Source organism: Conger conger, chromosome 18, assembly GCF_963514075.1.
Source record: "Conger conger chromosome 18, fConCon1.1, whole genome shotgun sequence".
Lineage (NCBI taxonomy): Eukaryota > Metazoa > Chordata > Actinopteri > Anguilliformes > Congridae > Conger > Conger conger.
Genome location: NC_083777.1, coordinates 30021644 through 30038778, shown reverse-complemented (window position 1 = coordinate 30038778; position 17135 = coordinate 30021644). Strand labels below are relative to the sequence as shown.

Below are 17135 nucleotides of genomic sequence, written 5' to 3'. Positions count from 1 at the left end.
CCATCACGAACAGGATGACCTTGACGAAGCTCAGCGCAGCCTTGACGATCTCCCGGGTGCGGGACATCAGGAGCATGACCATGTTATGAAGCAACTGCTCCACGACCAGCCTGTCCATCAGATCTACAGAGAGAGAAACCACCATGTACAACATGCAGAGAGAAACCAGCCTGTCCATCAGATCTACAGAGAGAGAAACCAGCCTGTCCATCAGATCTACAGAGAGAGAAACCAGCCTGTCCATCAGATCTACACAGAGAGAAACCACCATGTACAACATGCAGAGAGAAACCAGCCTGTCCATCAGATCTACACAGAGAGAAACCACCATGTACAACATGCAGAGAGAAACCAGCCTGTCCATCAGATCTACACAGAGAGAAACCACCATGTACAACATGCAGAGAGAAACCAGCCTGTCCATCAGATCTACAGAGAGAGAAACCGCCATGTACAACATGCAGAGAGAAACCAGCCTGTCCATCAGATCTACAGAGAGAGAAACCGCCATGTACAACATGCAGAGACCACCATGTACAACATGCAGAGAGACCAACATGTACAACATGCAGAGACCACCATGTACAACATGCAGAGAGAAACCAGCCTGTGAGAGAAACCACCATGTACAACATGCAGAGAGAAACCATGTTCAACATTACCTTTGAACTCAAAGAGCAGTCGGGTGAGGGCCATCACAGTGCAGGTGATCATGGTGACCGAGCCGCTCAGACCAATGTACACCATCTGCAGGTACTGATCCAGACCCTCTGTAACACACACATGCCTTATTACACACACACACACACACAAACACACACACACACACACCTTATTACACACACACACACACACACACGCACCTTATTACACACACACACACACGCACCTTATTACACACACACGCACCTTATTACACACACACACACACACACACACACACACACCTTATTACACACACACACACACACACACACGCACCTTATTACACACACACACACGCACCTTATTACACACACACACACACACACACGCACCTTATTACACACACACACACACCTTATTACACACACACACACACACACACACACACCTTATTACACACACACACACACACACACACACACACACCTTATTACACACACACAAACACGCACCTTATTACACACACACACACGCACCTTATTACACACACACACACACACACACACACACACGCACCTTATTACACACACACACACACACACCTTATTACACACACACACACACACACACACACACACACACACACACGCACCTTATTACACACACACACACACACACACACACACGCGCACACGCGCGCACAGCGCGCACGCACACACGCACACACGCACACACGCACATTACACACACACACACACACACACACACACACACACACAGGCACGCACCTTATTACACACACACACACACACACACACACACCTTATTACACACACACACACTGACTCTCTCTCACACTCTCTCACACAGACAGGTGAAACAGCGCCCCCTGCTGGCCCACCTTTGGGGGTGCTGAAGAAGCGGATGTACGCGCGCGCCATGTCCACCAGGAGCGTGTACGCGTTCTTACGGGCTCCCACCGACATCTCCTTAGTGCAAATAATCACCTGAGCGGGGGAGAGGTCAGGGGTCAGAGACATATACTCTCATACACTCATAGCACTGCTTTCAGAACAAGCCAATAGCGAGCTCTCCAACTCAGCTGTTGGGATTCACAGAACATCCAAAGAAGCGGAGCTAATATAAAGAAAATGAGACTCTTACCTCGGGCAGCAGGGCGGTGATGAAGTCTGTGTGCTCCGCGGTCAGCTGCCTCACGATATGGATCAGACACTTCAATCTGGGCTGAGGAGGAGAACCAACAAACACGCTCACAACGCGGTCAGGACACGGTCAGGACACGGTCAGGACACGGTCAGGACACGGTCAGGACACGGTCAGGACAGGCGGGGTCAGAAAGCAGCCACACTTTAATCGCGCCTTGGTCAAAGATATTTATTATCCTTTATTTATACAGGGTAGGTTGACTGAGCATGCATGCTCTTTTACAGCAACTCCCAGTCAGTGCCCCCCCAATAACCTATCCTGCATGTGTTTGTACTGCGGGAGGAAACCGGAGTACCCAAAGGAAACCCACACAGACACGGGCAGAACATGCAGACTCCACACAGAGACGGGCAGAACATGCAGACTCCACACAGAGACGGACAGACCATGCAGACTCCACACAGACACAGGGAGAACATGCAAACTCCACACAGAAAAGTCCCAGTCAGGATTCAAACCCGGGATGTTCTTGCAGTGAGGTGACAGTGCTATCCCACTGCACAACAATTCCCTCCAAATGCGATCAAACCCCACACAATGTGATCAGGACGTGGTCATAAGGCGGTAGGACTGCAGTCAGGCTTTGGGCAGAAGGCTCGGGGCGACATGGCTCAGGCAGTAAGAGCAGTCGTCTGGCAGTCGGAGGGTTGCCGGTTCGATCCCCCGCCCGGGCTGTGTCAAAGTGTCCCTGAGCAAGACACCTAACCCCCAAATGCTCCTGACGAGCTGGTCGGCGCCTTGCATGGCAGCCAATCGCCGTCGGTGTGTGTGTGTGTATGAATGGGTGAATGGAGAAGCATCAATTGTACAGCGCTTTGGATAAAGGCGCTATATAAATTTACAGTTAAAAAGGTGAATCAGAGCAGGAGGACCCCCTCAGACCCCCAGACCCCGGGCCTTACCCTCTTGGCGGGGGATGCTGCGCTCTTCAGCGACCCCAGCAGCACCTGCTTCAGCTGCTCCAGGTTGGAGAGGACGAAACTGCGGCAGGCCTCCCTCTCCCCCCCGCACATCTCCTCCAGGACCCGGTACGCCTTCTTCTGCACCCCCGACTCCTTACTCTGAGAGACGGAGACACCCTTTACCCACACGCCCCCCTGCGACTGCTGCACACAGTATCAACGGACTTGCACTTCAGTCTTATTTTCTGTGTGTGTGTGTGTGCATGTGTGTGTGTGTGACTGTGTGTGTGTATGTGTCAGTGCGTAGGTGTGTAGGTGTGTGTCTATCATGTGAGTGTGCTTTTATGCTGGGAGTTATGTTAGCATGTCATTGTCTTCACACTGCATTGTGTCTCTATGATAAATTCAAATTGATTAGTGAAAAACATAGGAGTGAGTGTCAATAGACTGAACCACGTCACTCTAAACTGTTCTGAACACAGGAGCCAGTTTTAATACAGGTCTAAACCACAAAGTGGCCAGAGACCATCGTTAAAGCCCCCAGTTTATCTCCCAGTTAAAGCATTAACACACTGGCTACAGCTACACTCAGATAAGGAGCATCCTACCTCCAGGTGGAGGAAACAGAAGGACAGGTCAGAGAGCGTTAGTAAAGTATCCTACCTCCAGGTAAGGCCTCATGAGCTCGTAGGTCTGACTCATCGTCGCCTCATCCACAAACGGCGCCATGGCAACGACCAGGTCCATCACCGACAGCCTAGGACAACAACAACATTGCCTTAGCAACCAGCACCACGGCAACAATGACGTTCATCATCAGACTACACCAGCATTACTCAACTCCACGTCCTGTGGGCCCACAAGTACTTGCTCCGTGAAATCAGGTGGTTTGGCGCACGGTTGAAGCAAACACCGGCAGACACTGCGGCCCGCCGGACGTGGAGTTGAGGAGCCCTGAACAACACCACTGGGTGACCGATGAACTCCTGACATGGCTCTGCCCCTCACAGTGGTGAGGGAGAGAGGCAGTCATTACAAGCCATTAAAAGTCATTAAAAAGCAGGACGGGGTGTTAAAAAGCAGGGCGGGGTGTTAAAAAGCAGGGCGGGGTGTTAAAAAGAGGGCGGGGTGTTAAAAAGCAGGGCGGGGTGTTAAAAAGAGGGCGGGGTGTTAAAAAGAGGGCGGGGTGTTAAAAAGCAGGGCGGGGTGTTAAAAAGAGGGCGGGGTGTTAAAAAGAGGGCGGGGTGTTAAAAAGAGGGCGGGGTGTTAAAAAGCAGGGCGGGGTGTTAAAAAGCAGGGCGGGGTGTTAAAAAGAGGGCGGGGTGTTAAAAAGAGGGCGGGGTGTTAAAAAGAGGGCGGGGTGTTAAAAAGCAGGGCGGGGTGTTAAAAAGCAGGGCGGGGTGTTAAAAAGCAGGGCGGGGTGTTAAAAAGCAGGGCGGGGTGTTAAAAAGAGGGCGGGGTGTTAAAAAGCAGGGCGGGGTGTTAAAAAGAGGGCGGGGTGTTAAAAAGCAGGGCGGGGTGTTAAAAAGCAGGGCGGGGTGTTAAAAAGCAGGGCGGGGTGTTAAAAAGCAGGGTGGGGTGTTAAAAAGCAGGGCGGGGTGTTAAAAAGAGGGCGGGGTGTTAAAAAGAGGGCGGGGTGTTAAAAAGAGGGCGGGGTGTTAAAAAGAGGGCGGGGTGTTAAAAAGCAGGGCGGGGTGTTAAAAAGCAGGGCGGGGTGTTAAAAAGCAGGGCGGGGTGTTAAAAAGCAGGGCGGGGTGTTAAAAAGAGGGCGGGGTGTTAAAAAGCAGGGCGGGGTGTTAAAAAGAGGGCGGGGTGTTAAAAAGAGGGCGGGGTGTTAAAAAGCAGGGCGGGGTGTTAAAAAGCAGGGCGGGGTGTTAAAAAGCAGGGTGGGGTGTTAAAAAGCAGGGCGGGGTGTTAAAAAGCAAGGCTGGGTTACCGTGTGAACTCTGTGCAGTCCGGCCCGCTGAGCTTCTCCGTGGCCTTCTGCAGGAACGTGCACACCATCTGCAGGAGGAGAGACGGAAAGACCCGTTGGAGAACTGACCATGGAGGCCGTGGGCCTCCAGTTTGTTTCCGTGAAGACTGAAATACATACATCTCTTACGCCTCTACTGTTCCTTGAATGGCTAAAATGATTGCACATTGTTGCCATTTTTAGCTTTTTTACTTTCTGGTTTACATTACATTACATTATTGGCGTTTGGCAAACGCTCTTATCCAGAGCGACGTACAGTTGATTTTAGACTAAGCAGGAGCCAATCCTCCCCTGGAGCAATGCAGGGTTAAGGGCCTTGCTCAAGGGCCCCAACGGCTGTGCGGATCTTATTGTGGCTACACCCGGTATTAGAACCACCAACCTTGCGTGTCCCAGTCATTTACCTTAACCACTACACTACAAGCCGCCCCTGTATCATACGTCCGGTCAGTTATGGTCAGGTAGGACTATAATGGCTCACCTGTTGGTCGGTTATGGTCAGGTAGGACTATAATGGCTCACCTGTTGGTCGGTTATGGTCAGGTAGACCTTGATGGTCTCTAGCACAGCCATCCTGGAGGGGGCGCTCTCTCCCGGGGCAGGCTGAGTGCTGTACACGTTGAACAGGATGGGGAGGAAGTTCTTCGCAAAGCGACGGACCTCCGCCTTGTCCTCCTCTAAGGGAGAGAGATGCAGCAGCACGTCAAACACAACCAACCCAACTCACCACCATCTTACACAACCAACCACCCAGAACACAACTAACCACCATCTTACACAACCAACCACCCAGAACCCAACTAACCACCATCTTACACAACCAATCACCCAGAACCCGACTAACCACCATCTTACACAACCAACCACCCAGAACCCAACTAACCACCATCTTACACAACCAATCACCCAGAACCCGACTAACCACCATCTTACACAACCAACCACCCAGAACCCAACTAACCCCCATCTTACACAACCAACCACCCAGAACCCAACTAACCACCATCTTACACAACCAACCACCCAGAACCCAACTAACCACCATCTTACACAACCAACCACCCAGAACCCAACTAACCACCATCTTACACAACCAACCACCCAGAACCCAACTAACCACCATCTTACACAACCAACCACCCAGAACCCAACTAACCACCATCTTACACAACCAACCACCCAGAACGCAACTAACCACCATCTTACACAACCAACCACCCAGAACCCAACTAACCACCATCTTACACAACCAATGACCCAGAACCCAACTAACCACCATCTTACACAACCAACCACCCAGAACCCAACTAACCACCATCTTACACAACCAATCACCCAGAACGCAACTAACCACCATCTTACACAACCAACCACCCAGAACCCAACTAACCACCATCTTACACAACCAACCACCCAGAACCCAACTAATCTTACACAACCAACCATGTGTAATAAAGTGGTCGGTGAATATATAATGTATTAGTTTGGTTGGCAAGCATATATACACCCTTTCTTGGATAATACATCAGTATGCTTCACCACTTCCCCTACACTAAAAGTTCTATGGGAACCATACTAGACTCTCTTGGAATACATTCATAAACGCCCCAATAAAAGCCCGGGATCCCTGCAGTGTGAGTGTAACAGAGAGCGTGAGAGGACATGGGTGCAGTGTGAGTGTAACAGAGAGCGTGAGAGGACACGGGCGCAGTGTGAGTCTCAGGGAGAGCGCTGGAGGACACGGGCGCAGTGTGAGTCTCAGGGAGAGCGCTGGAGGACACGGGCGCAGTGTGAGTCTCAGGGAGAGCGCTGGAGGACACGGGCGCAGTGTGAGTCTCAGGGAGAGCGCTGGAGGACACGGGCGCAGTGTGAGTCTGAGGGAGAGCGCTGGAGGACACGGGCGCAGTGTGAGTCTCAGGGAGAGCGCTGGAGGACACGGGCGCAGTGTGAGTCTCAGGGACAGCATGAGAGGACACGGGCGCAGTGTGAGTCTCAGGGAGAGCGCTGGAGGACACGGGCGCAGTGTGAGTCTCAGGGAGAGCGCTGGAGGACACGGGCGCAGTGTGAGTCTCAGGGAGAGCGCTGGAGGACACGGGCGCAGTGTGAGTCTCAGGGAGAGCGCTGGAGGACACGGGCGCAGTGTGAGTCTCAGGGAGAGCGTGAGAGGACACGGGCGCAGTGTGAGTCTCAGGGAGAGCGCTGGAGGACACGGGCGCAGTGTGAGTCTCAGGGAGAGCGCTGGAGGACACGGGCGCAGTGTGAGTCTCAGGGAGAGCGCTGGAGGACACGGGCGCAGTGTGAGTCTCAGGGAGAGCGCTGGAGGCCAGTTGGAGGCGGTGGGGCGGACCTGACTCGCAGCTCTTGGTGATGAGGGTGCGCAGCGCCTGGCAGACGGTCAGCCGGAGGTCGGGTCGTTCGCTGACGACCGAGCCCAGCGCCCGCGCGATGCCCTTAAACGCCACGCAGAGGTCCACGGGCTTCAGACAGAACCCGGGAAGCATGGTCCAGATCTGCCCCGCAAAAACACAGGAAACGCATCGTCAGACACAGGACACGCATCATCAAACACAGGACACGCATCAATCACAGGACATGCATTACACAAAGGAAGCGCATTATCGAACACAGGAAACGCATCATCAGACACAAGACAGGCGTCATCAAACACAGGATACGCATCATGGAACAAACGCATCATCGGACACAGAAAAAAAGGCAACAAACACAGGAAATGCATCAAACAACGCAGGAAACGCATGATCGCATCACCAACAGTTGACAACATGCTCCCACAATTTCCTTTCCAGCCGCAACCTGTTGCCAAAGCTACGGTTTCATTGGAGCACACACGAGTTATACTTTCAGAGGTAAGCAGGTGATGATATTTTTCTGATAGTTTCTTTCTTACCTGCAGCTGCAGGGTCTGGTAAACCTTGGCCTCCAGCTTCTGTCCTGCTTTCTCCAGCTCCTCAGCTGCAACGCAGAGATAAGAGAGACTCAGGACTGCAGACCTGCAGTACGGTCGCACTGACTCCACCCGGGCAGCAGGGGGCGATAGAGGTACTGCAGGTACACTGAGGTCTCACACTGACTCCACCCGCACAGCAGATAGAGGTACTGCAGGTACACTGAGGTCTCACACTGACTCCACCCGCACAGCAGGGGGCGATAGAGGTACTGCAGGTACACTGAGGTCTCACACTGACTCCACCCGCACAGCAGATAGAGGTACTGCAGGTACACTGAGGTCTCACACTGACTCCACCCGCACAGCAGGGGGCGATAGAGGTACTGCAGGTACGCTGAGCTCTCTCACACTGACTCCACCCGCACAGCAGGGGGCGATAGAGGTACCGCAGGTACCCTGAGCTCTCTCACACTGACTCCACCCGCGCAGCAGGGGGCGATAGAGGTACTGCAGGTACGCTCAGCTCTCTCACACTGACTCCACCCGCGCAGCAGGGGGCGATAGAGGTACTGCAGGTACGCTCAGCTCTCTCACACTGACACCCCCCGCGCAGCAGGGGGCGATAGAGGACGAGGGGGGGGGGGGCCGTACCTCTCTGCCGGAGCGTGGCGGCCAGGGGCAGGAAGTAGGAAGTGAAGTAGGCCAGCTGAGTGTTCTTCACGTGATCTCGGATCACGGGGATCAGCCAGCTGCGGGGGAACTCCATGTCGTCTCTGAAAACGGGCCGCAGACAAACCCCCCTCAGTGGGACAACACGCAGAAGCCATGCTTCATAACGAGGAATAATTCATGTTGTCATTTTTTTTTTCTTTCATAAAACTGTCTGGTGGCATGCACAGACAGCACAGATGATAGACAGCTGACCAAGAATGAAAAACCACAGCCAACGCTGAATTTCTAAAGCATATGCTAGTTGACTACATTACATTACAGTTGTTTAGCCGACACTTTTATCCAAAGCGACTTTACAGTTGATTCGACGAAGCATTGGCCCTGAGAGCAAATGAAGGGCCTTCCTCAAGGGCCCAACAGCTGTGCGGATCTTATCCCCGCCCTGATTAAGACCGGACTCGGCCGTGGTGACGGTGGGGGGGGGGGCTCACTGTGCACCGGTGATCTGCAGGGGCACGGCGGTCAGGACCACCTCCGGGCCCATGGCCTCCACGGCCCCCCCGAACGCCAGGTCCAGCTCCCCCCCGAAGGGGAACTGTGGGGTGGCACGGAGATCGCTGAGGGACTGCAGGCTCTGAGGAACACACACACACACACACACACACACACTGTTTATGTCACATTACACTGCAGGGAGACACTGGAGCAGAAACACAGCAGAAAGGCAGTAAAAGAAATATATACCTGCTTCATGCCCTGTGGCAGGATTACTAAATTCAATAACTACACCGGGAAAAACCCAGAACAGCTCTTTTTACTTCAGTCCATGTTCCAAATCTGTAAAAAGAGCTGTTCTAGGTTTTACTCAGTGCAGTTATCCAGCGAACTCGGTAATCCTGCCTTATGGGTTTTAACTCAGTGCAGTTATCCAGCTAACTCAGTAATCCTGCTTTGTGGGTTTTACTCAGTGCAGTTATCCAGCTAACTCAGTAACCCTGCTCTGTGGGTTTTACTCAGCGCAGTTATCCAGCTAACTCAGTAATCCTGCTTTGTGGGTTTTACTCAGTGCAGTTATCCAGCTAACTTAGTAACCCTGCTCTGTGGGTTTTACTCAGCACAGTTATCCAGCTAACTCCAGTAACCTGCTCTGTGGGTTTTACTCAGCGCAGTTATCCAGCTAACTCCAGTAATCCTGCTTGGTGATACAGGCCCCAGGTCTGGCCACAAGAGCGTCAGTTCCCCCCGATAGAGCAAATATCGAGCCCCACCCATGGCCACGCCCCCCACCTCTCACCTTGGTCATGATTGGGTGAGCCTGTTGTCCTGCCACCCGATAGAAGGAGCCCAACACCTGGAACACGAACGGCCAGGAGGCGTGGAAACGATACGAAAGTCCCTCCTCCACCGTCCTGACGGACAGGAGAAACACATTAAACACAAGCCCCTCCCCCACCGCCCTGACGGACAGGAGAAACACATTAAACGCAAGCCCCCCCCACAGACACATCACAAAGACTGTATAAGCCCTTTCCACCTGTGGAACTCACCGGAACATCTTACAGATGTAGGGGGCGTGGCCAGTGGAGGCAGTGGGCGTGACTAGGCCGATCTCTGCCATGTGTGGAGCGACACACTCGGTCAGAAGGGTCTGGGGGGGCGGAGGGTGGTGAGAGGAAGAGCTGACTTTACACACACACTCAGGGCCAATACTGGACCATCAATTACATTATTAAATTACATTTTATCCAAAGCGTCGTACAGTTGATTAGACTAAGCAGGGGACGATCCCCCCCCCCCCCAGGGCAATGTGGGGTTAGGGCCCAACAGCTGCACAGGTCTTATTGCAACTACACAAGCACTGGGAAAGCACCTTCACCACAAAGCTATAAGCCGCCCAAGGGCCTATCAAGATTGATATGATTTTTCATAATTAATCAGGAAAAAGGTATGTGCCGACCTTCAGCGTCTGCGTTGCCGTGGAGACGACCTGTGAGTGGGGGGACAGCAGGCAGGACATGGTGGTGGAGAAGAGGCGAGGCAGGTGTCCCAAACTCAGAGAGCTCTGCAGACTGGGAGAGACACACAGAAATCAGGACAAGCACTTCCTCAGGTCACCACCGAGGGGTCAAAGGGGAATGAGAGCGGACCGGCCCTTCTGTCTGAGAGTAGACCACACTGACGTTACTCAGAAGCCTCTTACCTGGACAGGTGAACGTGCGCCTTCTCCATGACAGCCAGCCAGGCCAGCAGGGGCTGCAGGTCGTTCTCACTGGGCAGGTAATCGTACAGAGCCTGGAATGAACACACACGCACACGCACACAAAGTAGGTTCTCACAGTCAAGATCTGGGTGTTGAGTTCGGGGCTCAGGGTGTGTGTGTGAGTGCGCGTGCGTGATTGGTAGATGTTGGCGCTCACAGTAATATTCTGGGCTCAGGGTGTGCGTGTGTGTGTGTGTGAGTGTGAGTGTGTGGTAGGGGTAGTCTCTCACAGTGATGATCTGGGCGTTGAGTTCAGGGCTCACGGTGCTGCTGTTGGGTTTGGAGCTGAAGAGCCGGTGGAAGGCCTGCATGGCGCTTGCAGTCACCAGCTGAGGAGGAAACACACCGAATCATTCATGATTCCTGAACGACAAATCTCCAAAGTTAAAACACATTGAATAAAGGACCCATCAGAACCCCAAGCCAGGCATCTGCACTGACAGCCAACCGGAAAAGCATAGAGCTCAGAGCAGGGACCCTTCATGATATCTATAATATTTGAAAATGACAGCAATAACAGTCATATGTGCAGGTGTCAGAGCAGGCGGGTATATCGCCATGGTTACTGCCGCCCTCACCACGTGGCTCAGGGTCATCACGCGCAGCAGGGTCTCGCTGCACGACTTCACCGCGGCGACGGGGAACCCCGACAGCAGGTCCTTCAGCAGCCCCAGAACGTGCAGCGTGGTGGTGTCCTCTTTACTGCCTGAGCGTGAAAAACAAACCGAGAGCAGCGCAAGCTCACAAACGCTGAATCCACCTGCAATACACACGCTCTGCCTCATAATGGAAACAAACTTAAGGTGAATATAAGAAACATGCTACGCCTTACAAGTGGGGATCGTCAAATCATGACATGGGAGTCACGTGTGAAGACGTTCTGGCCAATCAGAAGCTCTGATCGTCAGTCAATTACCCGGGAGAAAAGAAAACCAGGGCTGGACTTACAGGATTGCCACCGGGAGACTCTTACCTCCGGCCGCCTCGATCTCTTTGATACAGAACTTGGCCGTTGTCACGGCAGCAGGGTGATGCAAGGGGGCGGAGCCACCGAACAGGAAGTCACTGCCTTTCAGGACGGAGCCGACGCCCTGCTGGGCTGCCTTCCGCACCTGAGAGATAGAGTGAGAGAGGGAGAGAGGGAGAGAGGGAGAGAGGGAGAGAGGGAGAGAGTGAGAGAGGGAGAGAGGGTCAGTCCAGGGTAAGGAAAATTCAGAACTGCCCTGGTAACCTCCGTCAACACGGGCACGTGGGTGCTTGTGTGTGTCAGTAATATGTGCGTTGTGGGGACCTTGGATTTGGAGTGGACAGTGTGTGTGTCAGTGTGTGTTTGTGAGAGTGAGTGCACAGTGTATGTGTGTGTGTGTGTGTGTGTGTGAGAGAGTGAGTGCAGTGTATGTCTGTGTGTGTGTGTGAGAGAGTGAGTGCAGTGTATGTCTGTGTGTGTGTGTGAGAGAGTGAGTGCAGTATGTGTGTGTGTGTGTGTGTGTGTGTGTGTACACCTGTCAGTAATGTGTACATAGTGGGGACCTGCCTTGGGTTTGGAGTGTATAGTGCGTGTGTGTGTGTGTGTGTGTGTGTGTGTGTGTGCGTGCGTGCGTGTCAGTAATGTGTGCATTGTGGGGACCTGCCTTGGGTTTAGAGTGCACAGTGAAGCTCAGCAGCCCATGGTACAGCTGCAGGGTGGAGGGGTAGCTCCACACGGACAACTCCTGCTTCCGCAGCAAGGTGGCCAAACACGAGATCACCTGCAACACACACACACACACTACAGTTAAGCCCAACTTTCCAACTCATTCCACAAAACTTGAATCTCCTTTCAAACAAACCAATATACGTGTTTTACACCCGTAGTGATCAGCGGACACTGGTAATGGAGACAGATATAACTATATCTAAGTGGAAATGGAGTCCATCCCTGTGGAGGACCGGGAGACTCTCTCACCCAGCGCAGAGCAGAGGAGCAGTCGGAGCTGGCCTGTGAAGACATGACGTTCATGAAGACCTTCGCCGTGTCGGAGAACCTCTTGATCAGCACCGGGGCAGGCACGCTGAAAGAGAGGGACGAGTCAAAGCTTCCCGAGGGTGACCTTGCAGCACCTGGCGGCCATTTTGATTTCTGTTCCAAGCAGCCATTTTCAGCACCGTCTAGTTTAACTCATTCCTGTCCACTGTACAAATGAAGCCTCCCTTCCCAGTCCTAAAGTGTTAGCGAAACACTGGAGTAAACTACCACAGAAACTATCACAGAACTGAGATGATGTTTCCCACAGGATTGGAAAATTGTAGTGAGGGGGACCCCAAACCCTCTAGGTGGGTCCAAGGGCATGCCATGTATCTGGTACAGGTTGTGAGCTCAATGTATCTGGTACAGTTTGAGAGGAAAATTAAGAGTCCAAAACACTCCAATCATAAACCCAAACAGCAACTTGAGCCTACAGTTCAGCCATCAAAGAGATGAGCGGTCACACGTTGTTGTGGTTCGTTTAAAGTGTTTGGGTAAAAGAACGAGTGTGGTCTGTGTCCGAACACTCTCTCACCGCTTCAGGACCAGGTTCAGGAGGTACGCCACTGCTGCCAGAGACTCGCTGGACTCCACTGCTTCCATGGTCGTCATCTGAGACACAGAGAGAAACACAGCCCATTAAACACCACAAGAGGACAAATGAGCAGGGGCTTTTTTTTTAGCTGAAATGTGATTTAGGTAAGATGGTGTAGCATTGGGCTTACAAGTAAATCTGTCATTACTCCTGAAATATCATCCATCATCTGAATGTTTACACACTGGTGGTAGGTGTGTCAATCATCAAAGTCAGAAAATCACTAACGAGTACTGAACCAGGTAAAGGTGTGTGCTGCAGCAGGTAAAGGTGTGTGCTGCAGCAGATAAAGGTGTGTTCTGCAGCAGGTGAAGGTGTGTGCAGTAGCAGGTAAAGGTGTGTTCTGTAGCAGGTAAAGGTGTGTGCAGTAGCAGGTAAAGGTGTGTTCTGCAGCAGATAAAGGTGTGTTCTGTAGCAGGTAAAGGTGTGTGCAGTAGCAGGTAAAGGTGTGTTCTGCAGCAGATGAAGGTGTGTTCTGTAGCAGGTGAAGGTGTGTTCTGTAGCAGGTAAAGGTGTGTTCAGTAGCAGGTAAAGGTGTGTGCAGTAGCAGGTAAAGGTGTGTTCTGTAGCAGGTAAAGGTGTGTGCAGTAGCAGGTAAAGGTGTGTGCTGCAGCAGGTAAAGGTGTGTGCAGTAGCAGGTAAAGGTGCGTTCTGTAGCAGGTAAAGGTGTGTGCTGCAGCAGGTGTGTCACTCACCAAAGCCGCAAAGTACTCTGTCTCCGTCTCGCTTCCGCCCTGGGATCTGATCACCTCTGTGACCGCAGCCAGAACGGCACAAATCTGGAAAGAGAGACAATAAAACTGCACTTTAGACCCCCTTTATCTCAGAGACCCCCCATATCACACACCTCTGGGACAGGACAAACACAACAAAGTTGTGCAGCGTCTCTTAAATGGGGACTCTTACTGCACAGACAGGAGTCAGAGGAAGACTGTTCATGCTCAGCTCAACAAGCAAACTGACCAGACAGGGTTGCTGGTATATGGTGGGATACCATCGTTCCGGCCAATTGGATTCCACAGTATGGATTTTAATTTACTTATTCTTTCTTTCTGGTGCCCATCCACGCACTAGATCAGTGTCCTATCAGTATCAGCCACCCAGCAAACCCCACTACTCCTTTTTAAAAAAGAAGAAAATAAAAAGGGGGCTGGTCTATGTCTGGATCTAGTATGGATCATTGGGCCGTCACAAAGTATTTTTATGACATGCTCTGAGGAAGGCCAGGTTTGTTGAAATGCCTGTGTTAATAATGCAATTTAATTTAAAGTGTGCTGTCCTTCTGACTGGATTACAGTAGCCACCAAGAATATATTAGACAATTAAAGCTGAGCGTGTTCGAATCTTTATATCATGCTTTGCTTGGGCCTCTTTGTACTTATATTGTCTTATATACTTATAGGTTTTTACAATGTGGCTAGTCAAGTTTACATCGAGTCTTGTTGCATTTGTACCATGTGGCTTTCTGTATTTTATATCACTTGCCTTTACACCAGTGTGTCCCAACTCCAGTCCTCGGGACCCACATGCCAGAAGGTTTTTGTTGTAACCAGTAACTCACACCTGATTTAATGATTGAACCAATCAAACCACAAAAATGCTTAGTTAAATCAGGTGTGTGAGCTACTGGTTACAACAAAAACCTTCTGGCAAGTGGGTCCCGAGGACTGGAGTTGGAAAACACTGCTTTACACCTTTGTCTTGATTATACTGTGATAGAAATGTCAACAAAAAATGAGTCAGTCGAGTTTACAGCATCGGCCCAGCTCAACAGAGCGGACAGCCACGAGCACACAATCAGGACCCAGAGTCAGTCGCTCCCCAGACACGCACCTCTTTGTGTGCGGCGGAATTGGACTCCCAGAAGCGCTGCACCTTCCGGAAGGTGAGGTTGGAGCAGTCGGACAGGCCGCTCAGGAAGGTTCCGGAGGTCCTCTCGGAGAAGGCGGGCTCGTCCATGGCGCAGGCATCTCCCGGGCCACCCTCGCCCTTCTCCAGGGGTCCTGACTGCAGCTCATTGTGGAGTTTGAGTGCGTCTACGGTCAGGTCACTTTTCGCTGCAAGACAAAGGCCGGCGAACGACGGTGAACAGAATGCACTTTCAGTCGCAGACGCCGAACAGAGGGGTGCAGCCTGTAGCCTAGTGGCTAAGCTACATGTTCAATCCCCAGTGTAGCCATGATAATATCCACACAGCTGCTGGGCCCTTGAGCAAAGTCCTTACTGATCCAGGGGGGATTGCCCCCCTGCTTAGTCTAATCAACTGTAAGTTGCTTTGGATAAAAGTTTAAGCTAAATAACAAATTCTTATTAAATTATTATGAGGTTAACCAGACCTACTCTGGCAGCACTTCAATCATAAATCAGGGAAGGGATCTCAACTCAAATCCTGGATGGCTGCAATGTCGGCTAGTTTTCTGCATGTTTCAGTACCCACATGCTTCATTTGATTGGACCCCTTATATATAAGGCAGTGGACACCAGAAATGTTAATTTTCAATCCCTGGGTCAAGGAGGCTAATTGGAGTCTCAGCGATTTTACGCTGGTCATCTAATTATCCCCCAGCAAGGCTGGCTAAATCACTGCTCCCCCACCACCTCAGCTGATGTGTTAGATTAACACTATGAATCGAAATGTCTGCCCTGCATCACTCAGGTAGGTATTACATAATGGGAGTAGCCCAGGTGTACAGGAGTGAACACTGAAGTTCCGATTAAAATTTGCTGAAAACCTTAGACAATATACTGAACAAACACAATCTCTATTGCTATCACTACTACAATTACTACTAAAATGAAAGGGGGTAAATAGAAAAAACCCCAGAACATTTACTTCCAAAAAACTGACAGCACGGCTTCATTACATTACATTACATTACATTATTGGCATTTGGCAGACGCTCTTATCCAGAGCGACGTACAACAAAGTGCATACCCATAACCAGGGATAAGTTCGCTGAAAGACCCTAGAGGTAAGTACAATTTCAACTGCTTCAGGTAAAATAACGTTGCACAGCTAATTTAGAAGTCCTACACATAGTTATACCTAGCCAAGTCAAACAAGTTATAGTTAAAGCTTGCCACATTTTACCGTTGCGTTAATCTTGTTTACGGTTACGGTTGTTAACGGTTAGTAATTAGGGGGTTTACTATGCGCAGGCATAACGTAGTCCATTCAGACGTAGCCATATAAACACGCGTCCAAAATACATCAACACTTACTGTACGCCGCATCGTCGCTGTAATGCACTGGCTAACTGTATAAAACATCAAGCCTTTGAGTTTTGTTTTATTAAAACGTACCATGCCATCACACTTGTCAACTGTATGAGAGTAGAGAGCTGACATGAGCGAAGTACTCAGTTCGCTTTCCAAAACTTAGCAAGTAACTTAGCTATCGACAATTACACTGGTATTAGCTAACGTTTCTTGTTTCAAACGTTCAAATATTTGACTGTCTTTTTCTTTAATATCGTTATACACACTGAAGTTATAAAGAGAATCTAAATGCAGAAAGCGTCCATATCTAAATATTGTCCTATTCGGTTTGTGGATTTAAGTTTGCTAGCCTGTTAACTGTAGCTAGTAACGTGTAACGTTATCCTGCTTTCGAGAAAGCTACCCACGTGTCTCGCGCAGGCCGCATAGCTTGTAGCTACATATCTTCAGCGGCTTACCTGTAGGACGGCTAAAAAACCGACTTTTGGCAGCCTGTCGATATCGGTTTGCCTGTGGGTTGGAATCGCTGCTATGGCCCTTCTTCCAACGCGTAACTTTCTGCGCGGTCCCGGACCGAAGCTTCCCAGATTTCACCATGATTTCGGTGGAACTCGGCTGGACCTGCTTCTTCCACTCAGCCTGTCGCACTCGCTATTTCGTCACGACGCCGCATGTGAACGGGCGTGCGTTCTCTGTCGCACCACAAGGGGGCGACTCTCCCACCCAC

At 51.2% G+C, this 17135-nt stretch overlaps 1 protein-coding gene across 1 annotated transcript in view; it reads right to left on the bottom strand.

Annotated features, from left to right (window-relative positions):
- The window catches only part of rrp12 (ribosomal RNA processing 12 homolog), a 22812-nt gene extending 5714 nt beyond the window's left edge, over positions 1-17098 (bottom strand). Inside the window, exons 1-25 of the mRNA XM_061227838.1 lie at positions 16867-17098; positions 15023-15246; positions 13885-13968; positions 13130-13206; positions 12535-12640; positions 12221-12337; positions 11563-11701; positions 11168-11295; positions 10820-10918; positions 10530-10621; positions 10287-10398; positions 9877-9977; positions 9624-9738; positions 8821-8963; positions 8309-8430; positions 7658-7722; positions 7097-7259; positions 5272-5426; positions 4711-4778; positions 3438-3531; positions 2775-2933; positions 1810-1890; positions 1547-1652; positions 663-770; positions 1-123 (exon numbers count right to left, since the gene is read on the bottom strand). The exon at positions 1-123 is cut by the window's left edge and continues 35 nt beyond it. Of these exons, the coding sequence (XP_061083822.1) occupies positions 1-123; positions 663-770; positions 1547-1652; positions 1810-1890; positions 2775-2933; positions 3438-3531; positions 4711-4778; positions 5272-5426; positions 7097-7259; positions 7658-7722; positions 8309-8430; positions 8821-8963; positions 9624-9738; positions 9877-9977; positions 10287-10398; positions 10530-10621; positions 10820-10918; positions 11168-11295; positions 11563-11701; positions 12221-12337; positions 12535-12640; positions 13130-13206; positions 13885-13968; positions 15023-15246; positions 16867-17005 (2920 nt within the window). The 5' untranslated portion in view covers positions 17006-17098. The remainder of the gene's footprint in view (positions 124-662; positions 771-1546; positions 1653-1809; positions 1891-2774; positions 2934-3437; positions 3532-4710; positions 4779-5271; positions 5427-7096; positions 7260-7657; positions 7723-8308; positions 8431-8820; positions 8964-9623; positions 9739-9876; positions 9978-10286; positions 10399-10529; positions 10622-10819; positions 10919-11167; positions 11296-11562; positions 11702-12220; positions 12338-12534; positions 12641-13129; positions 13207-13884; positions 13969-15022; positions 15247-16866) is intronic.
- Between the last annotated feature and the right edge of the window lie 37 nt (positions 17099-17135).